The sequence below is a fragment of the Metopolophium dirhodum genome, chromosome 1, assembly GCF_019925205.1.
Source record: "Metopolophium dirhodum isolate CAU chromosome 1, ASM1992520v1, whole genome shotgun sequence".
Classification (NCBI taxonomy): domain Eukaryota; kingdom Metazoa; phylum Arthropoda; class Insecta; order Hemiptera; family Aphididae; genus Metopolophium; species Metopolophium dirhodum.
In genome coordinates, this window is record NC_083560.1 from 129,538,025 (window position 1) to 129,562,727 (window position 24,703).

The 24,703-nt window shown below is 27.6% G+C and overlaps 1 protein-coding gene and 1 pseudogene across 1 annotated transcript; one reads left to right on the forward strand and one right to left on the reverse strand.

The window, feature by feature from the left end:
* The first annotated feature begins 418 nt into the window (after positions 1-418).
* Positions 419-2,459, forward strand: LOC132937323 (piggyBac transposable element-derived protein 2-like; annotated as a pseudogene).
* A 6,267-nt stretch (positions 2,460-8,726) lies between these two features.
* Positions 8,727-13,893, reverse strand: LOC132936443 (pro-resilin-like). The gene is made up of 3 exons (XM_061003175.1): positions 13,710-13,893; positions 11,011-11,193; positions 8,727-9,507 (listed from the first exon to the last, which is right to left on the reverse strand). Exons 1-3 carry the CDS (start codon positions 13,722-13,724, stop codon positions 9,001-9,003), a joined length of 705 nt encoding a protein of 234 aa, XP_060859158.1. The 5' UTR covers positions 13,725-13,893; the 3' UTR covers positions 8,727-9,000.
* Between the last annotated feature and the right edge of the window lie 10,810 nt (positions 13,894-24,703).

A 24,703-nucleotide genomic window follows, 5' to 3' on the forward strand; every position in this document is an offset into this window, starting at 1 on the left:
ATTTACTCTAATTTTTAAACTAACGAAGAAGCTACATGTGTTCTGCTAAGCCTAAATTTGCTATGTTATGCACTTGTAAGACGGAGACAACAAATACTAGTGTTACGTCCTCTTAATAACATACTAATATAGTAATATACTATTATACCTACTAGAATAGATTGAATCAGATTGTTAAGATTGTTTTTTTTTAATAATAATTAATATTGATATCATGGCTTAAATATATTTAAGTATATTTAAGCCATGATTGATGTTATAATATTACTTATAATAGTATAATATTATAAATATTTATATGTTTTCATGCTCTAGATTACTATACATAGGTTAGGTATATATATGCATAGTAATGAATATTACTTCAACACGTATTCTATTTTATTTTTCATATTTAGTTCAAACTAAATCTCAAAACATGGCGAAAAAACATTGTTATCGTGATATAATGGATATGATTGGCGATGGTATGGATTCAGAGTTGTCAGGGTTATCCGATGATGATGATGATGATGATATTGATGAAGATGGTGTTTTTCCTCGTTCAGAACTAGATAAAATACTAAAAGAAATCGAAGAAGCAGAATTAAGTGTATTTAAGCCAATTGAAGAATCTGATGATGACCTTTTTATTGAAGCCAATGGTACATGACATAATTCTAATTAATTTCTTATATTTGATAATTTATACATTTGGATTTATTTTTATAGAACCATCCAGTACAAATTCTATATCACAACCAAGTACCAAATTATGTTCTGAAGAAGACAAATCTTTTAATGATGAATTTATTCAACAGTTCAAGACATCATCTACTCTACAGCTTACACCACAATGCATACCTTATGATCAAACGCCAACGGTAAATCTACCAATTTATACAAAATACAGATATTCAATGGACTAATAAACCATTTATGTCTAAAACCTTTAAACGTTCAAGCATTAGTTCCAGAAATATCAACAACTCATCAAACTTTATCCCCTATAGAATATTTTATGAATTATTTTCCTGAAATAGAGTTTGAAAATATGGCAAAATATACTAATCTGTTTGCTAAGCAAAAATGTATTGAAAATTATGTAGATACTACACCAGGAGAAATAAAAGTGTTTGTCGGAATACACATAATTATAGGTTGTTTAAAAAACACTAGCTTTCATTGGTATTGGGAGGATAACTTCAGAATAAATGCAATTGCTGATAATATGTCACTAGATCGTTTTCTTATTTTAAGGTCATGTTTTCATGTTATTGACAATAACAACATTCCAACTAATAATGTAGATACATTCATAACAATTAGACCATTATATAATTCTTTTTTAAATCAATGTAAAAAATTGCCAGTGGAAACTAATTTAGCTGCTGGTAAACAAAAAATTGTCTTTAATGGAGGACTAGATGAATTAGATTACGATATGGAAGACAAACCCTGTCCATGGGGTATTAAAACATTTTTACTTTGCTCACAAAATGGAATAAGTGTACAACATGATTTTACATCAGAAAAATATGATTGAATTGAATCCTGAAATACAAAACAAATATGGCCTAGGTGGGTTCTGTTGTACTAAAATTAGTAGAACATTTAGAAATGGATAAACATATTTTATTTTTTGATCATTTTTTTTGGGTCATACAATTTATTCATGTCACTTGATTACTTAGGAATTAAAGCAGCAGGGCTTGTTCACATAAATAGTTTTGCAAAACCCCCCATATTAAGTAATAGTGAACTTAAAAAGTTAGGAAGGGGAGCTTCTTATGAAGTAAGCTCAGCTGATGAAAAAATTGGCATCATCAAATGGTTTGATAAGAAAATGATAACTCTTGCTTCAAATTTTATAACTTCAGGGCAGCCAGATATGTTTAAATGTTACGACAGAAAAAAAAAAATCTTATATTGAAGTAAGTCGTCCAGAAATTGTGAAATTATACAATGATACTATAAGAGGTGTATTTATAAACGATCACCCTAACTGGTATTTATAGGGTATTTTTAAAATCTCAAGAATGGTCCTTACATGTGCTTTTTCACTTTTTTGACATGGGTATTTGTAATTCTTGGTTGGAATATACAAAACGATGCTCAAGCAACTAATTTACCAAAAAAAAATACTATGGACTTATTTTCGTTTAAGCAAAAAATTAGCTCGAACACTTATAACTGTAGGAAACACTGAAATTGCACCTAAGAAATGTGAAAGTCCAACAATATCCCCTAAATCTACTATTCAACCAAAATATGTATCAACAAATTGTGAAGATGATAGTTCAAAGGCTCCTGATGAACTACGCTATAATCATAATATAAATCACTTACCTGGATTTGATGATTTGAAAGATGCAACCTTATGTAAAAACGAGGAATGTTCAAAGAAATCTCATGTGACTTGCACAATATGCAAATTAACAAAAAAAAGGAATTGTTTTTATGATTATCACCATCAATAACTTATTTACTGTATAATTTTTTTGTCATAATAGACATAATATATTTTGTATTTAATATCTAGGTAGATATTATAAAACTTACAAGACTTCTACATTTATTTTTTGAAATTGGGATGTTCAATATTGATGTTAATTATTTGTATGAATCATAAAAAACTTATATATATTATATTTCTTAAAAATTTTCATGTTTTTCATAAATAAAGTAATTTATGTCATTCAATATCTTGTGTGTGTCTTATACTCTTTTTTTCCAATTGCAATTGATTGGCATCAGTAGTATTTATTTAAATATACTCATGTCTTGTTATAATAAAAAGTCATTCATTTTAGATTTAACTACCAACCTGTCAGCCATATTGTATAAAACGTAAAATCATTTTATAATAAGGATTTAATGTCCATGTTATCTTTTGAAGTTCTTTTAATTTAATTTGTAGGATTAACGCTTACACTTTATAGTTTATAATGACTATTTAATAGTATTTATTTTAATTATTTAAACTACAATATTTATTATTTACACTCGGGGAGAACTAGTAGCGACCCTGAGTAGGTATCATTATAACATTATACCATGTATACCTACTGCCATTGATTATGAATACTACTAATACTAGTAACTAGTATTCATAATCAATGCTACCACCTACAATATAAATTGTAATATTGTATAAATGTAAGCCAAGAATATATAATACCATTACCTAACCTTTTAATACATTTTAAGCATAAAATTAAAACATTGTGTGTAAATTAAAATGAATAAAAATATTACCTAGATTTCAATAAAGATCAAAAAATGCCTAAATATAAAATAAATTTAAATTTAATAAATCCTAAAAAAATTTTTGAAATCCAAAAATGTAAAAAAAAAAATACAAAGTAAAAACTATATATTATTTGATAATCAAATCACATTTTGTGCTTGAAAATCTATATCCTGTGTATCATAAAAAAATAATCCTAGTCCTACTTGGCCACTTATTACTTATTAGTTATATGCCTACCTAAGTGTTAAGGTTATAGCAGTAGGTGGGGCGTGGGAAGTGGGATAGTAGTCGAATATTTATGTTTATTTGGATGTATGATGTACCTATTCAGTGGCGTTTACAAGGAGGGGTCGTGGGATTCAGATCCTCTCCCATTGGCATTGGAGTAGATAATCTTCCATATTGTGTTTGATGTGAATTTTGAATCAATTCAAATTATGTCCATTGTTCCTTATTGTTAAATATTTTACTGCCTAAGTACCTGGTCAGTTGCGCCTATGTACAACATGCTAGATAAAACTAATTTTGTTTAATATCTAGGTTTGTAACGTCGACTTATTCACTTGGTTATTTATAATTGGGTACTCAATTTATCATATCATCACAATTATTAAGCATGTTTTAAAATAAATAATAATTGTCAAAAAAGTTATACAAATTAGGTAAGTTCTTGTACCTAATATGACTTTTTGGTAGGTGGGTGGTTGGTATTAACTATTCTTGAACAACCAACTGAAAAATGTCAAACTGCGCCTCTGTCTGTCATTAACTTTTGGGACAGAAAAATAGAAAATGCTTCAATTTTCTTCAACAGCATCTTTTCTGGTATGAAAGTGAATCAAGTTGGTACTTAGGGGGGGTTAAAACTAAAAAGATTGGCAAGTGGGTGTCGCTCTGCTGTACAGTACGTTACAAGTGGGTCACTGTATTGGATGGTGTTAAATTAGAATTCAATGATATAATATCAATGTATAAGAAAATCAATTCTGAGCGAAAACGGTCAGTCAGCCTATGATATTACTAAGTATATTTGATGATATTATTGTGAATAAAGTAATTTATATATAACCTATTTCCGTGGAAACTTGTTTTACATTTTCAATCCTTAGCTATAAAAGTTGAACAAAATAATTATAAAATTTTGTCGAAATTCGAACTTTAAATGCTTATAAAAAACGCTTGCCAAGTCAGGGATCGACATGTAAACTTTCTTGATTTATTTATATTTAGAAATTTATTAACTGATAATCACACCCGAGCAATATAACAATTTAGTGAGATAGATCTCCAAAACCGGAGAGCGGATTTCGTTGTTTGGGGTCTTGTTAGATTCACATGGAGAAGTGCATTGAAGATTTTTAGAACTTTATCTTTAATATTTAATTCATTACAGAATATAAAAAAAATTAAAACAAATTTTATAGGGGGTTTTTCGATGTTTTTCAGCTTTACAACTTTGTAGTGAATTAACGATTGGAGATAAAAACCAGAAAATCTTCACTGCACTTCTCCTAGCCAATGTGAATCTTACAAGACCACAAATAACAAAATCCGTTCTTGAGTTTTGGAAATCTACCTCGCTAAATGAAAATCTAGCGAAAAATAACTCTTTTTTTTATCTGTGAAAAATTAAATAATTTTTTTTTTAAATTTTAATTCCACATTTAGTATTTACTTGATAATCCCTTTTTAATGAGTTATCAACCAACTTTCTTGCTATCATAGTTTAGGAGAAAAGTTAAAAAATAGATATTTTATATTTTATATTATAGCTAGCTAAATTACTCACCTACTTATCATTACTGAGTTACATATTTATTATTTTCCCATGTAACACAAATTCTTGAAGTTTTTAAAATTCAGACTTTTTTCACTTCAATCACCATACTTACTTGATTAAAAATCAAGAAACTAAAAATTGTACTTAGGTATGTATTTTTAATATTTTTCAACTGCTATTGTAACAATATATCAGGAGCCTTGCATTAAATTTTCTTGCTTTTTTACCCAACAAATAACATTTTATTGATATTTATAGAAAAAAAACTAAAAAAATTGAAAACTGACAATGTCCGTAAACATGTCAAAATAAGTCAACATTTTTGGAAAATTGTATGGTGTATAGAAAATGCTTATATAAACATTCAGTCAAAATTGCATGTACCTACGGTCTTTTGTTTTAAAGTTACACCAAAACCAAAATCGATTTCCTCGAAAACAGATTTTGCGTAAAAATTCCCATTTTCCTAAATTTTTCTTTTTTTTTCACGACGCTTTTGAAAATTAATGGGAAATTTTTCTTTTGACCCCCAAAGTACCAACTAGATTCACTTTCCTATCAGGTAAGATATTGTTAAAGAAAATCTAAGCATTTTTATTGTCCTAAAGGGTGATGACAAACACTAAAAAAACACACATCATTGTAAAATCAACAAGTAGGTACATTTATCGCTCCACTCAGATTCTAAAAATAGTTTTCAAAAGAGTCAAAAAAATAAACAAAAAATTAAGAAAAACAGAGATTTTTACGCAAAATCTACAACTAAAAGCTAAAAAAAATAAACATACATAGAATGCAGCATAACATTTTCGAAATATTGCAACTCTTCTTGAAATATTTATAGGCGTAAAAAAATGTCAAGTTTTATTAGTTTCTTTTTAACTATTATCAAAATTATTTGGTTGGTCAAAAAACTTTAAAATGTAATACAACGTTGCTCATAAGTTGATGTTAGTGGAAATTAAAAAAAAAGTTGTGCGTAAATCCACAGTCATTTTGTATGACTGTTTGAAGTTAGAATTTTGACAAAATTCATCAAATTGACGAAAATTGGCAAATTATTTTGAGTTAGGAATTCAGAAACATTTTTTATTTATATCTATGCTTTGAAAATTTAGCACAAGATTTCCGTAAGTTTTCCTACATTTAACAAAAAAAAGTTTCCCAGAAAATCCAATTAATTTTTTTTTTTTAATCAATATAACGGTTTTCTTATTTATTTGTTAATCTAAAACTAATAACCGTAAATAGGTACTTGAAATTTTCATCAAATGTTTATTTTATCATTTTCTATACGTCATAATAAAATGTTCAAAATATTTCGCCTCGTTTTGAATTATTTATAGACATTTGAAATTTGAAATTTTTTAGTCTTTTATTCAATAAAATGTTAATCGTTGGGTAACTGGGTAAGAAAGCTTGAACATTTAATACAAGGTTCCTCATAAGTAGTTATAATGGCAGTTGAAAAAAACTAAAGATCCATATGCACGATATTTTTATAAGTATTTAAAGTTTAGATTTTGACGAAAGTATATAAAAATCTTGTAACCAAACAATCAAAAAAATATGTGTATGAACTATAAACATAATTATTTTTAACAGACATTTTAAGTTAAAACCATGAATAACGATTTTAGTTATTTTGTTGTAATTAAAAAATATTATTTGTGGGTATATGAAATTTTTAAAGTATATTATTATATTTTATACACTTAATGATATTTTAAAAAGTAATTTTTTTGACAAAAATGAATTTACCTTAGTGCTGTTTTAATGCTTAATAGTAAAATAAATCGGTATCTTTAATCACGATAATATCATTAAATATACCTACTTAGTAATAGTATTATAGGGCTGACGCTCATAATCTTTTTTTGTATACAATGATCTTATATCATTGAATTCAAATTTAACACCATCCATTACAGTGACCTACTTGTAACCTACTGTATAGCAGAGCAACACCCACTTATGCGCTTATTTTGTTTTGTTTTATCGTATGTTTATTCAAAATTATTGAGTTTATTATCATAAAATAAAAACGATACAACACAGATAAAGCTCTATTTTATGTACCTAGTGTAAAAATTTGGGAAATCTACTGTGAATAGGTACTCGTAAGTCGTAAGTTTTCCTCGGTCGAAACTGTTTTTCTATGTATCCTCATCCTTATTCCTTATTACTAATTTTAAAATGCTCCATTAAAATTGCCTAGACTAAACCCCTGAAATAGCGGGTGTGTTGCGTGGTTGCGTCTTAATATTTTGTGCTTATTTTTTATTTTAGCCAGCACTAGATGTCCAGATGTCCTTATGATTTTGTGTAGTAATATATTTTTTTTGTAAATGGGCCGTGTGTGTAGTGACAGTCCCTATCAATATAATATGAGTATAATGTACAGTATACAATGTACCTACTCAGTAGTAAACTGGTGAGCAGTCCGCCTTTTGTATATTTTATTTAATAAAGTTGTTATTTGTTTATATATAAATATTAATCAGCAAAATTGATTCTCATTAAATAGTTCCAATATTTTTTCATGAGTTAATTCCGATAATGTTTTTATTTTTTTATAGATACACTGTTATTACATATTACCAGGGCTCGGAACTTATAGCACTTGAAATCATTAAAATAAGCACTCAAATAAGCATTTAAAAAACTTATATCTAAACAAAAATATTTAATCAAAAAAAAACTTCCTTTTTACATGATAAAGTAGATACTAGACATCATTTGTATAACTGTGCTAAAAATAATTATTAGAAAAAGTTTTTAACTAAAAAATCAAAAAATTAAATAAATCATTTGCATTTAATTTTAACTCTATCAAAAACAACTCTGCAGGAGAAAACTATAAAAAAGTAGAAAAACTGGTTAAAAAAGCAAAAATAACCAGAAAAACGGGATATAAGCATTTTTTTGAAAAATCGTTGATAAACAGCAAAAAAAGCACTTTAAATTTTTATAATTGAGTCAATCCATAAAAATAAGCAAATTCTTTAAGTCCCGACCCTTGCTTATTACTTATTAGGTAGTTATATCGTATAATATGATAAATAATTTTTCTTGATATACAATTCAATTATTGTTTTATTTTATTTTTTGTTTTTATTAATACAATTTCAAAATAATATAATGATAACATATTAATATGTTAAGCAGCTTTTGAGCTTTTAACAGTTTATTGAGTGTAAACATCGTTTTATCAGGTGAAGCGGGGAACTGGATATGTTGGAAAAGTTTGAATTTAATTAAATTATAATCATATGTATTATACCAATGTTACCAGTATAATAATTTTACAATAGACAATCCGGAAGTAGGTACATCAGCATGAATCAGTAGATATAATTTATAATGTAATACAATTTGCTATTGTTTGTGCCATATAAACGTTTATTCATAATCAGATCATATTAAAATAAAATTTATATTACATTGTATATAATATATTATATTACTTGAACACCAGGCTGTAACTGAAAACAAATTTTTTTGCGAGGAGTCCATGAGTCCAACATCTTTTAGTTGAGATACAAGATACATATTATAGTGTATAACTATATAGGTATAGTTTAGAGAACCCAAAATAGTTTATAACTGTGTAAAGACTTTTAGCTTGGCGAATGTCAAAAGAAATTATTGATGACTAATCTGATAAATTTTAATTCATAAATAATAATTATCATGATAATAGTAAAACACGCATTTTATAAAAAAAAACAATATGTTTATTAGTTATAAAATAATAAAATAATTTAAATAAACTAACTATTTTTAGTCAAAATACGGTAGGTATACATTTATGAATATTTTGTTGTACGTAATATTTGTTACAATTTGGTCAATGACCAATATTTATAGCTTATTTTGACTGTTTTTGAAAAATAAAAAAATAAAATACATAATTAAGTACAAGGGCGAAAAAATCGCTTAAAATATTAAAAATTAATCAATTAAACAAACGTTACAGAGTTATTAATTAATATCCTCCGTTTTTGGGTTGAGGTGCGGCGTAAGATCCTTTAACGCCGGACGGGTAACTCGGGGCAGACGATGGGAAACCCGGTGCCGATGAAGGATAACTTGGGGCAGACGATGGGTAACCGCCTGGAGCTGAAGAAGGGAAACCAGGTGCTGAAGAAGGATAACCAGGGGCAGCTGCAGAAGGATATCCAGGGGCGGCCGCAGAAGGATAACCAGGAGCAGCGGAAGGATAACTAGGAGCAGCAGAAGGGAAACCTGATGCGGACGGATAACCTCCTTGGCTGCCTGGTTGAGATGGTTGTGGTTTTGCTTCTCCTTCATAGTTGATCTTGGCGTTGTAACCATTTTCGTCGGCCACATATGTCACTACTTGATTACGACCGTCAGGAAGAAGTACGCTGTACGCTCCGGTAACTCGTTTGCCGTCACTGTTGGCTTCGTGCTTGAAGTCTGTATTGGTGGGTGCATCTTTTACTTGGTAAGCAAAGTTGAACGGCTCGGGCTACAATATAAATCAGACAAAAACATTATTAAGTCAATATAATTAATAATATAAACATTATAAACTAATAAATATCTAATAACTCTTAACTATAATACTACTAATGTCAATGGGTAAAGCCTATACTTATACCGTATTATAGTCATGTAACCTATGTAGGTAGTAGGTACTATTGTATTAGTTTAAACTTAAAACTGTATGGCTGTATCTAAATTCAGAATTAAAACTTGAAACTGATTCGATTGTAACTGTCACTTGGGTAACATGAAAATATAACTGTGCATTCTACTAAAAACTTATATAATTCACATTATATACATTAGCCCAATTTCTGAAAATTACGGTGGTGTAATTTATGAAGTTAACAGACAATTGTTTAACCAATAATAACAGAAGCAACTATTAAAAAAGGTATGTACGAAAAGAAGTCATTAAAATGTTTAGGTGTACATGTACCGGGTACCTATTACTTTTACAGCGACGTTAACTATACAAGTTTAACAACACAGTTGCTAAAAAAATTACACATTAGACACAATAGGTTAATGTGTTAATGTGTATTTTATAATATGGGTTAACACTTATAAAGTTTATTATACTTATAGTTTTCTATTATTTTCACAGGCCATAGGTAGGTACTTAAAAATAAAATGATTTGGTAATTTGCGTATTGTGACACATCACAGTATTCAGTGGTTATCGTACCCTTTATTGTAGTCATTCCATTTTAAGTCAAATATGATTTATGTGGAGTACCTATCTCATATAATTATTGACCTATTATATTTAATACTAATTTTCCTATAGTTAAATAAATTGATTTTAATACTGTGCCGTACTGCTATTTTGTTAAAGTATTGTAATAATAAGTTTTAATATCCTAATTTAAACGTTATATTTTGGGATCGACAAAATATTATCATTATAATCGTACATTAGCCTGCAAATTGTATAGCATTACAAGATATTATAACTAACAGGAATAAATGATAATATATGATTTTATGTGATAATTGATAGCTAACAGTAATATTATATGGACTTGTAATAAATACTTACTGTACAATAATTTAATTTACAGTTTATAGCTGCATATTGAACATTTGAAAAATTGAAACCAATTTCAATAAATTATGCATTTTAAAAAAATGGGGAAAACAGAATCTTTATAGGTGTACTTATTGTGTTCAATGACTTATGCTAATTAACAGTTTTAAATAAATTCTATTTAAAAACTATTTAATTATACCAAGGTGTAATTAATTCGATTGAGAATATTCCTATCTTTATAATACGATAATACCTTACCAGACGGCTGACACCATTGTTTATAGTTAACTACCATATTATAATAATAACAATATTAACGTGGGTACCTACATATTAATATTTTGTTATGACATTTATTTGCATTATGCAAAATGATGATTAGTTATGCCAATAGTAACGACTTATTGTGAAAATATGGTTTGTACTAAAATACAAGTTGCACATAGAACTTACTTCTGAATTTCCATCTGATCCACTAGGTCCTCCGACGGGATTTTGGCCTTTGTGTCCATAATCTCCTGATGGTACACTGGTACCTGTACCACCGTATCCGGGATTGCTATTGCCTGCAGGACTACCATATTGGGCACAGACGAATGATGTTAAAAATACATTCAATAATAGAACGACGACGGCCTAAAAATACGAAATATGGTTATGAAAGCCCTGAATTTAGTTTTGAAATTATACAAATATATACATAATATCTTTATGTCATATCACTTGACACTCATAATATGCATGCCATAGTATAATAATATAAAATAATCATTTTTAATGACACAAACAAATTTGATTGAATTATATAATTTATGCCGATACTATCAAATTATCATAGTATAGGTAAGAACATTTTATAATTATATGTGTTTTGAATATCAACAAAGAAAACCTATTTAATTTATGATGTTTTTGTTTTATTTACAATATTCTTCAGGAAGTATGAAATATTGGGAAAAAAAACTAAATAAGTGGGTACCTACAAAGAATGAATTGTAAAAATGAAATCATGTGTGGGTACCTATTGTGTGCTTACTGTTTTATTGTAGGATCCTACCTATGAGAATTATAGAAAAATTATAATGTCGTATTATAAGGAGTAAGGACAAATGAATGACGAATCAGAGGTCACAATTTGTTTTCATAAAATAGCGAAGATGTACTGACTCATATATGGTAACGAAAAATAAAAGAAGCATACTTTATTCTATATTATATAGTAATATTAATATAGTAGGTATTTGTACAACTCCAGCATGTGTAATTTAGGTAAGTGCCTAATTAACAAACAATTTTAAAAATATAATTGAAAAATATTTAAAACTCTATCATTTTACATCATAAAAAGTACCGATTAAATGTATAAGTATTGTTTATATTGTACCAAATAGTACCATTAGTACCTACAAATTACAATATATTTTAATAAATAGTCAATAAATATATATACCTATATTAAAAAGTTATTTTATTCCACTTTGAAATAGTAGGTATCATGTATTATGATAGTCGGATACCTAATACCTTATATTATGCTATTTTCTATGTTGCAACTTTTAAATATACAGTGTCGTATACTCGTATTAGATTCTTATGTATTCAAGTACTGAAATTATTGTAGACTAAAGTTACAATATGTAACTTAGGTACTGGATTTTGTACATTGTGTATAAAACTAAAATGTTTTTGCATTACAAAAATTGTATACGTTTTCATGAGATAGGAAAATATAACTGTTGTTTTTAGTAAAATTATGATTTTACCACTCCAATGAAAATGATAATAATTGAAAAGAAAAAATAATATTAACAGTTCAAATATAATAATAAGAGTTTATTTAAGTTATTAACGTACCTACTATATATTGTGTGTTAATTACATTTATTATTAAATAGAATATTTGTGTGCATTTTAATACCTTAAACACATCGTTACATCAAAATATTTGTTTTAAATATTGAGCGTTATTTCGTTTGCTTATTTTTTAATTATTGATAAAATAAAAATACTTGAACTTTACACTTTACTGACGTTACTTACACCATGATTATGAAAGGTATTATTATTAATGAATAATGATTAATATAATAATATTTTTTCTTACAAAAGTAACACACAATACATTTACAAAACAATGTATAAACAAATACACGGTATGCACTGGCGAAGAATTATTTGTTCAATAAAAAATATTTTTATATAATATTTCATCTATAAGATAGTTGGAAAAATATTATAGATTAAAATTATCAAATTCTTATTGTTGTACTTTATCATATTAAGTTAGATTAACTGTATTCGAAATTGTATAAAATAGGTTGCAGTAAAACTTTAGTAAATAGGTAGGTACTTATGAATTTCAATTTTAAAATTTTCATAGGAAATTTTCATTATAAAAATTATTATACGTTACTATTATGGACAAATTTAATCGTATAATAGTTTCTATACAAATTAATTTAGTAGATAATATTGTATACATTCTCTGAAAAATGTATACAATTAACTTTTTTTGGATTTAATATAAAAAAGTTAACAATTTATATAATATTTAGTGCAAATCATTATTCAATAATATTATTTATTATTATGATCAGATACCTAGAGAATAGCTACAGATTTGAATATTTGTTCGTAAATATTTTAATAACAAAAGTATAAGATGCTTTAAGATCATTTGGATTGATTTTGATTTTTGAAAATAGCATTTAAAAATAAAAAAATATTAATATCTAATTGAAAATAAAAATGATCGTTCAATAAATTATACTCTTGGGTACATTTTAGATCTATCAGATCTAGGTACCAACTATAATTATTGTATTAAATAATGTACTACATTGTTTTCAATTATAATATATTTTTAATTAATTTAATGTGAAAATAAAATATAACAGCGAATAAATTGTTTGATAAAATTTAATTGTGTAGGTACACGTGTTGCAGTAATACTTGCAGCGGTTGCAACTATATTATTTTGAATATTCAACATGAAATTCTGAGAATAAAATATGATTACGTATAAGGTAGGTATGCTAACAAGTAACGATCCATTAAATATAATTTTATCAGATAATATGTAACACGCGTAGTGTTTTAAAATTAATATTCGCGTTGTGTAGGCAAATAATATTGTTATGTTTTTCGCTTACCTTTTGTTGGCTCATGGTTGTGCGGTGGATAATAATATTAAAGTGTGAAACGTAGGTGTACAGTATTTACACGAGGTAGACGGTAGATAGGTATACGCACACTGGAATAGTTATAAACAGCAACGGAGGAGTTGGTATTTTTCCCGTTCGACGGCACTATCACAAATGATTTACTTTGATTGCGGCGGGACGTCTTATATAGTCGCCGACGGAGTGCATCTGAAATTAGCATACCATGTAAGATCTAGGTTGTAACAAAAAAAAAAAAAACGACCGAGATGGCACTGGGTTAGTTCATCTATATAATCAGCCCCATTCATCGTCTGATTCCAATGATGTAATATTGCTCCATGCAACTATACGATACTAAACTGAGGTCAAGTGTCATTACCGGAGGCAGCGTCGTGATCTTCCTAGTAACGATTGGTTATTTATCGCAACGGAAACACGCCGCGATGTTACGTATGGACTTGGAGTAAAATTACATGTGTACTTCGTGGAGCATGATTCATATAATAATAATAATAATAATAATAAATACTCCAGAAAATAAATATGGGTAAACGTCAACGTGCGCCGAAGGTAAAAATATTGCGATTAAATGTGTGCTTATTATGTCCATTATGCGTTAAGTGTATTGAATCGGCGGCGGTAAAGTGCCGACCAAATGAAATTATAAGCACGCCATCATGGTGTTGCAGTATATAGGTATATACCTATATAAATACCGTGGTGCGGGGCTATTGAAAATACAAAATATATAATACGCATGTACATAAAATATTATAATCGAGATTATCGTGTCGGCAAGTGTTACGCAGCAGCCTCGGTCCTTATTATTATCATTATTATCTCGCGCGTTCCAACGTATAGCGAAGAGCTGAAGATAGGTTTATGGTACATAAGGTAATTGGTATTATTTTGATGTATCGTTTCCACGGGGCGAACAGCAAAACCACCTGCAGTAGGTACCTACTCGTCGGTCTATTGTTTTTGTTTTCACCGTAAATTGTTATCCCTTAGGCTCCCGATGTGAACATCAATAATATAATATAATTATAATTTCGAATTTCGACTCTAAACACACAGATGACGCAACCCGAACATGATAACATTATTATTATTCGCCAAAGGTAGGTACGAGATATTTGTTCAAATTATGCACGATAAAACCTTGTCTGACTGAATTCCGCCGAAATAACATGGATGTTCGTTGGGTATTAAAAATTAATAGTTTTTCGTGCGATTCGTGACCGTTGATAGCCGACATTCATGGATGACCTGAAATGTTCATTATTGCCAAACTTTATTCATTCGTAATTAACTTATTATTAGGCACAACTACGTGCACATTTGAATGGAAATGCTAAATAATCAGCATAAAACCAACGAGTTTTAATTGAATATTTTTTATTTATGTATGTCAATAACAACATTTTTATTTACATTTGGTATTTCATTTTTTAATTTATTATTTGCATTTTGTACGATATTAAGAGATTTCAGTATAACGATGAATCAGAGATGTCTAGACAAATTACTATAGTTGGTAGTTGCTACAACTACTCATGACCATAAGTCATAACTATAGAGGAGGCGGCGCACATTTGTTTCATTCTTCAATTGAAATATTTATTTTTTTCAAGGTAAGTTCAATATACTAGGATAGCAAAATTAAACATTTTTTACTACATTTTGAATATGATTTTTTGACTAATACCTATTAGCAACTTACTATTAGTTAGTAGAATTTAAACTTTTGGTTGGGGGCTATTTTATTTTTTTGGATGGTTGATCTTATAACAAATTGGACAAAAATAATCATTAATTATAATAAATGTTATTTCTATATGCATAGCCCCACTTATAATTCAAGGATAAAAATTGTTAATTTTTTGAAAATAAAGTTTAAGTATTCATGTATTTTTAGATCTGGTAAAAGATGTTTCAATATGGGTTAAGGTACCTACAAAAAATAATGAATATTTTTAACCTTAATTCTAAATAAATAATATTTGAGTTATTATTATTACCTGTACCTACATAATGTAACCAATTATGATGGTAATCCTAATATTATTTCAGAGTGTGATAAATTATCGAGTATATACGAGTGTATCTGTTAAAAATTAAAGCGCCTAATTGAATCTACTCTGTTTTATTTTTAAATACCATTTATTTAGATCTAACAACTAATTTATAATATAGGTGTAATATACATTTTGATCAAATATGGAAATAAAATAATTTTATCTTTTATGAATAATACTTTGGTACTCATGTTATAAAAATAAGTTACAATAAGTTATAAATTGTGTTATAATATTTATAAATAGGCGTTAGCCGATAACTTTTAATATTTATCTAACGGTTTATTGTTATTCACATACCTATAAGTTTTATTATTATAATTTAATTAAATCCGTAAATTTAATTGTTTATTTTCGTTTTATAATTGTATATTAAATTGTTTTCAACTCACAACTATATTTACATCCCGGCTATAAATTTTTACAGTTTCATAGTAAAATATGATAAGTATATGAGACACTTTTAGTATAATAATGCCATAACGTATATTGTGTTAATATTTATTACTACTATTACTACTGCTATAAAGATAAATTATTTTAATTTTTGAACATTATTACGCAGATTATTCGCATGTCGAATAATGCGTATTACCATTGGTTATAAATACTAGTATTACATTATTCGAGAAAATAACAAATTGCTGTTAGGAAATTAACATGTAGGTATGTGGGCGAACACAATAATTTAATTACATAAAAAGAAAAAGTCTGTTCCTAATTTTTATATTATATACACACTGCGGTAGATCAAATAATTATGTACATATTTACTTTTGTTTTGATTCAAATATGATATTTGTTGCCAGGTTTAGAAGCAAAGGCAATCGATCAACGACTGTTCTGTGGCAGTTTTTATTGCGTAACATTTATATGTTTATGTTCAATTTCTACTCCTACACGATCTCATCACAAATAAGTTACGTTACGAATGTAACTGTACATTAGCGAGATATGGGTTAACGAATGTTAAGAAGTAAAATCGTCATTCCTTGTACGCGTATATAAGTGGTTTTTAATGTTGGCTCGAATGTTTTATGGAAAAAAAATGTTTGTGACATAATAATAATAATATAATGTCATCCCTCTACTACAGTCTACTATTGAGAATTACAGCAGTCCACGCAGATACTTTCATGTATTTTTTTTTTCATTTGATAAATATTAGGTACTGTTGAACATTTATCGTAGTTTTACTTAATTGAAATACTTTCGCGATCATTTTGAGAAAACATTTTCCCACTGTCGTTTAAAACTATTTAATATAACACTATAGAGTCTGAGGCCAACAAGTACTCATAAGTCATAGGGTAAGTATGTAAATCGTAAATGGGCCAAAAAAATTACATACAAAAAAAAAAAAAAAACATTTTGTACACATTTTGCCGGGAAAATACGTATAATATGTTTATCAAAACCTCTCTAATATAGTTGCGAGAAAAAATAAAAATACTATTTAGGTATTTGTTTTGCTCTTTATTTTCACTTAATTTAACGATGATCCCGATGGCTGCGGGCCGCAAAAAAAAGAATCGAGGGCTGCGTGACTTACATAATATTTGTATTAAGGCCTATACAGTGTTATAGTTTATTGTTTAAAAATTGTAATAGATAGATGTGTGATACCAGTGACGTGGGGGGGGGGGACTTAATGCGGTTCCAGGGTCTGTAGGAAGCGGAAGCCCCCTCGAACACAAAAATTAAATTATTAAATAGTGACTCTAGAATGAGTCTGATTAAATAGGCTTATAAATTTATTTAAAAATACTTAAAAATAATCAGCTTCGTTTGATAATCAAAAATTATTTCTCAGTAGTCAATTGTCAATTGGACGTACCTTGGGGGCCTAATTAATACTCTATTGCGTGAAACACCATTACAATATGTTTATATTTTATTATTTTAATATACATATATCCCAGACGAGTGTGTCATCTTATTTTCGTGTTATGCATTATCACAGAGTCATAGCATAAAATTTAAATGTTTTTGATTAGGTACCAAAATGGCAAAATGTATAATAATAATAACAAATTATCTTTCGGCCTATTTTATCGAACTACTCTCGTTTCATCGCTTGCTCCGTGCATTGCTATGCCAGGTAATCGGTTAAGTAAATTATATCATATTAACATTTTATTTAAATATTTATTAAACTGTACTTGGTATCACTATAAGTGTCTTGTATAATATTATTTACATACAAATCCTCTCGTTTCGTACTAATGTGTCACTGGTACGCTTATGCCCGTATATCACTGTACCAGAGATAACCTACCAATAGTTTAATAATTACTATACCACACGTAACAATATAATATTGTTATTAAAAGCGATGCAAATCGATTCGGTTAATAGTCGTTATATCAGCCACTATAGGAGAAACTTTCGTTTACCTATATATGCTGGCCGTATAGCCGAAGTGGCGCCCAACACTATTACAAGGTACCTATCAGGTAGGTTAGGTATATTTGCCGCAGCATCTTTGAAATAGCATTAACAGTATCTAATAATAGTTAGGCAGTAATGACCAACAATTATTAATAATAGACACGGTTCTTTTGACAGATTATAATCCCTGATGCGAATAACGCATGTAAATATGATGTCGATCATAATTTCATAATTCATAAGTATTTAGATATACTCAATGCATTTAGTCTTTAAAACGTCGATTAAAACGTTTTTTTTTTACAAACAATTAATTATTATGAATATTTTTATTAATTTCATTGGATAATAGTAATGAATTGGTGATGTAGCTTGAAAGCCATGAATTATAGGTTAAGTGAAACTAATTCGTTTGATTATAATTTATATGCGACCAAGCTAAATCAGAATTAAATATTTTTATGTAGGTAATTAATCTTATATACGTTTGAATTTATTTTACACGTAATTATTTAATTCTTATAACATTTAAAAATTTCAACGCTGGGCGCCTGGGCATTAACAAGCTAATATGTTAAACAAATTGTGTATTAACTTTTAACTTTTTCTTATTAAAGCATAATACTAAGTATTAACTGAGTTAAAAAAATCATTAACTTAACCAGCCTTGAAGAAAACTTACTTAACAAAATTAACTAAAGAATATACAGTTTTTCGAAAAAATCTTATAGGCCCAATTAAGAGGGTGGGGCTTGGGATTTCTTAAGTCTTGGAGTGTGTTTATAGCGTATTTTTTAAATCTCTATTATAGGTATAGCTGAAAGGTACCTAACTCAAACATGAACTTTATTTTGCCTCACTCAAATCCAATATTTTTTTAAATTTATTTATAGGGTTGCTATTGGTTACATAATATATAATACCATTATAGTTTATTTGTAGCTTATATGTAAACTCAAAAATTACTGAACTGTTTTCAATAACAATTATTATACCAATAAATACCTCGAGACTTGGAGGGTGTATATAGCTGATTTTTTAATTCCACAAAAATTTTTTTTCAGCTCGCGAAACATAAATATTATTATTTTTATTATTTAAAATTTAAATGATTGCCGTTAGTTACATATTATATTACTATTATAATTAGTAGAAATATGGTATAATATTATATTTTTTTACAATTATACTTATCTTTGGCGCCAGTTGTAGGGACAGCTAGTATATACTACTTATATACAAATATAAATTAATATATATTAAATATTTTCAATTTATTGCAAAATGAAGCGACCAATGATAATGATAGTTAAATGTATATAATAAATCATTAGAATAGGTACATTGGTTATTTTTGTACGATATAAATATATTTTATGTTTAATTATTTACAATTAAATATTATGGTTAGGTAAACATTTTATTGTATTAACTGTTAATATATTAATATTTTTTATGTGGAAGTATTTGAATGTATGAATAATATGTATGTTGTAATTATTAGAGCCGTAGAGGGTACGAGTAGTTAATTCTTAATTATAAACTGCGGTGGTTGGGTATTTATTTTAGATGTTGAACATTTCATACTTTCATTTATTGGTACAGTAATACTTGGCAGTTGTAGAAAAAAGAAGATGGCCATCGTGGAATTTAATGAAATGATTTATGATTGAATTAAATCAATAAAACGGTTACTATTTCGTCCGGTAATAATTAATAAATTTATTGCATTATCAAGTAAAAATGTATAGTGTGTGAAATTTTACTTTACTCGTCGAAAATATAAAAAAAATATTTATTCTATTAATTATTTATTAACACAGTACGACACACGCGGATACGATGCGAAATATGTACGCCAATATAATATCGTTATGTTAAAATATAAGAATAGGTGTGCAGTACCAAATGTCGAAATTATTAATAGCGCAAGTGCCTATTATATTTATACATTGATTGCTATATTAAATTAACTCAATCGATCAAAATAACGATTTATATTTCAAATATTATATTGAAAATGTTTTTTTATTATTTAATTTTCGTTGGAAAACGTGTTGAGTAGGTACGCTTTTAATCAATTAATGAAGTTGCCTATGATATATTTATAGCATATACCTAATAATAGTAATAATATCATTATGCTAGTATTTTATACGCATAGGCATATGCGCAAGTAGGAAGGGAGAGTGCTTTAAGGGTTAAGCCCCCACCCCCCAAATCTGTAACACTATTTGCGCACAGGCACGGCACTAGAATTTTTTTCCAATTGGGGGGGGGGGGGGGTGGCAGAGTAGTGCAAATTTTTTTTTACATGTATGTAATGGGCTAAGGTTTTATCAACAAATACTGAGGTTATTTAAATAAAATATAAATATTTTCGTATCATAGGTATAACATAATATAGCTATGAACACACGTTTTTATATTGTATGCTCTAAAAGTCTAAACAGATAATATGTACAAACTTTTGAATAGAATAAAAATATCAAATATTTTGTATGCACCTTATGTCCTTATGTAAGAAAATGTATAATCGCAGACCTTCAACAACTTTATTCATAATGAATAATGATGTACAAAAATGATAATTGCTTTATGACTTTAATAATATTACATACCTTTGTGAAGTAATTGTGTTTAGTAATGAACAGATGAATTTGTTTGAATCATCTTTAATGGAATGATTTGGGATACCTTCGTTTGCTTAATTTTATTCAGTAATTAGTACCCAATAAAGATAATAATAAATAAATAAAAGATTTTTTTTTATTTTACAAATTTCAAAACATATTTTATTGAAATTGTAGTACATTTTATCCTAATTAGACAAATAATAAATTCAATTTATTCCTCAATATTTTTAGTAGTGACAAATATATTAAATTATAAAATAAAATAAACTAAATATTATTATATCAGTTTTTATAACGGCAAATACTTAAAACACAAATCTTCGAAAATACGAAAGTATTTCCAGAAATTAAACATTTTTAAAAAGTATATTTTATAAATTCTTTGATGTAGCTCTTTTAAAAATAATGTTTTATAACTTTTTTATATCGTACATATTTTCGGTGGGGGTGGCTAGAGCCCCCTCCCCCCTTGTCGCCGAGCCTGTTTGCGCATATAAGTATCTTTATAAAACTTTAATATAATATATTCGTATATAATATATTATAAAAGTTTTATATTGACTTTACCTTTATTTATCGCTAAATATGTCCTTGTTTTGTACTGACTAATAAAATAAAGAACAAGAGGGTATACAATGAGTAATAGGGGCTCATTAGATATGTATTTTTTTATGTGCTTATAATATAGGTAATGCTCATTAGTCATTAGGTGGTACTGTGACAAAACTTTTTATTTTGTAATATTTATTCCTCATTTATTGCTAGAAAATGTGTTATTAACCGTTCTAATTTGATATAAAACTGTTAAAATAAAATAAAATATAATAAATTGTTGTGTGATATCATTATACCACCAAAAAACAACAAATATCGATGCGCTCAATTTATCATTTATGTGACAATAATTTATAGTAACTACTTCTTTAGCCGGATCCAGACAGAACTGGCAACATTTTCGACGCGTCACTTATAATATTATACGTATTTGTTTTCCATTTATTTGAATTTCGTAATCGGGTTACCTGTTGTTTCCGAACATTTTGACAATTTGATCGGATTGTATTTTATATACAACTCAAATAAATAAGTTTCTGCTTTATTTTAATTTCTAAGATAATTAATTTCTCAAGTAATATACTACTAAATTAATAGTATGAATATTGAATAAATTGAAAATTATTTATAATATTTAAATTATTTTAGATTTGTGGTGTGTTGAACGCTTATATATTGTATTATAAAATAATATTATTAGGATAGGAATTTTAAATTAGTACACTGCAGAAAGGCAGCCAATGTAAAAGTTAGCAACTATTGATACAATAAGGAGACATGAGTTGAAAAGTTATAACTATCTACCTATACTATTTTAAAATTGTCAATAATTATTATTACGTATTCTTGGTCATATTTCACGGGTAACCTATTATGAATTTTGTTTTTGTACTTATAATTATTTATTAAAAAATTATTACTAATAGTCTATTATATAGCATTGATCATAAATAATATATAAGACACTCGCCGTCGGCTATCGATAGTATGCGCAATATTACATTTTGGCGCTTGCGCTCTTGTATTTATAATTTATAATCAATGTCCATTACCTAAAAACAATCTGTCACAATCGGGTGCGTGTGGCTGATATTGTTTACTTATAAAATATAGACTCATATAGAATTTTACTTTCATATAAAAACAAAGGGACGTAATTATTATATTAAAATATTAAATTAATAATTATACACAAGGTACCTATCCAAATGAATTTCCTCTTTTCGAAACATAAAATTATAAAAACACGTTTAAAAAGTTGTTTAACCCAAGTTAAATTGGAATCATTGTTTTTGATGACCTGTGAAAGGGAATTGTTGGCCAATATACTCCAGATCAAGTAATTGACTCATTGTGTGAAAAAAATACAGAAATTTTAAGAATATTGAAAGTTGAATTGAAATATTTTATGAAATATTTTATGAAACAATTTGTGTATTATTTATCTATATATTAAACCATTTTGATGTACAAACTATTATTATTTTATAATTTATAATATAATACATTTATACTATGCTATTATAAGGAACGCTTAAACACAAAATCAAGCTATACCTATAATTAACGAAAAATAATTATTTTAATATTGTTGGAGTATTTATTTATTTTTATAGAAACCAAATCAAAATGTAGATTTTGTTTATTATTTACTTGAATAGGAAATTACTTACAGTTTACTGTCTTAGAGGTAGCTGGTAAGCAGTGTTTTTGGCATGCAAAAAAATGGTAATTTTATATAGTTTTTTTCTTGGTGTAATAAATGGGTTAATAGCTTGGTTGGTATTGTATGTACACACGGGGCCCACTGCTATTACTAAATGGGCCTTAACTATAATATATGATATTATCTAGTTTCCAGTTAATGAAAATGGACCTAGTATGCGTCTCAGTGGCGTTGTGAAGCTGAAGGGTTGGCCTCTACTCCAAATTTTAGGCGGATGGGTATTAATATTTAGCGTATACGACATACGTACATACTAGAAATAACGAAGTACTAATACAAATAAAATAATGTTTCGGAACAAGTTAATCTGAATATCTAGAAGAAGCTATCAATGAATATATGCGATAACATCAAACGTTTTAAAAAATGTACTTACTATTATTAAATAAATGTTTTTTTTATTTTTTATTATTAAATCTAATATGAATACATTTTTAGATTCTGAGCGAAACGATGAATGTATTGATTTTACAATGATGTGTGTTTTTTATTTTTTGTCTGTCATCACCTTTTAGGACAGTAAAAGTGCTTGGATTTTCTTCAACAGTAACTTTTCTGATAGGAAAGTGAATCTAGTTGGTACTTTGGGGGGGTCAAAAGTAAAAATTTCTCAGTAGTTTTCAAACGCGACGTGAAATACAAAAGAAAAATTAAGGAAAAACGGGAATTTTTACGCAAAATCCGTTTCACGTAAATAGGTTATATATAAATTACTTTTTTCACAATAATATCATCAAATATACTTGGTAATATCATAGGCTGACTGACCGTTTTCGCTCAGAATCGTTTGTCTTATACAATGATATTATATCATTGAATTCAAATTTAACACCATCCATTACAGTGACCCACTTGTAACCTACTGTACAGCAGAGCGACATCCACTTACCCACCTTTTTTTATATAATAAATAAAATATCGAGGGGTGGGTAGACAAAAATCTTTGCCCCTTGTGTTCAAATAGCTCGCCTGGCCACTGCGCCACAGTCCACACGAACTGTGGCACTGCCCGTACGACTTATATATTATGTTGATCTACACCACTCGTTAGGCCGATCTGAAATTTTCCGATGTCTCATCCAAGGGAAATGAATTTGTGACATGCTACATAGTCGTGATTTTTTTTAATTGATATTTTTAAAAATTTATTCCACCCACAGATTTTTTCTATGTTTAAGGCATACAATTTTTATTAAAAAATTTTATTACCGCCAGTAATAAATAGAAACATTTTTACTGATTAATTATTATCCAAACGCATTTTTATATAAAAAAAAAATAATTAATACAATAGGTAGGTACCTACATTTTACAAAAAATAATTGCCAATTTAACATTACACGCTTTACTTGTAATAACTTTTACACACAACTTTATGGCATAGGTACTGTGATAGTACGATGTACTAACTGAAAATAGTGTAAGACTTATTAAATGCGTTATTAAAATTAAACATAAATTATAATGATGAGAGTATTTATTTTTCATAATTAAAAGACTTCTAATTAATAACTAGAAAATATTAACTATAATACTATATAGGTATATTATATTATACTCTAAAATTTAGAGTCTAAATAGGTACCTACACACATA

What these genes read in the sequence shown, in the direction of transcription:
- LOC132936443 (XM_061003175.1), bottom strand. An exon ending in GATCAGATGGAAATTCAGAA is followed by an intron (nt 9,508 to 11,010) that starts GTAAGTTCTATG and finishes TTTATATTGTAG; the next exon opens with CCCGAGCCGTTCAACTTTGC.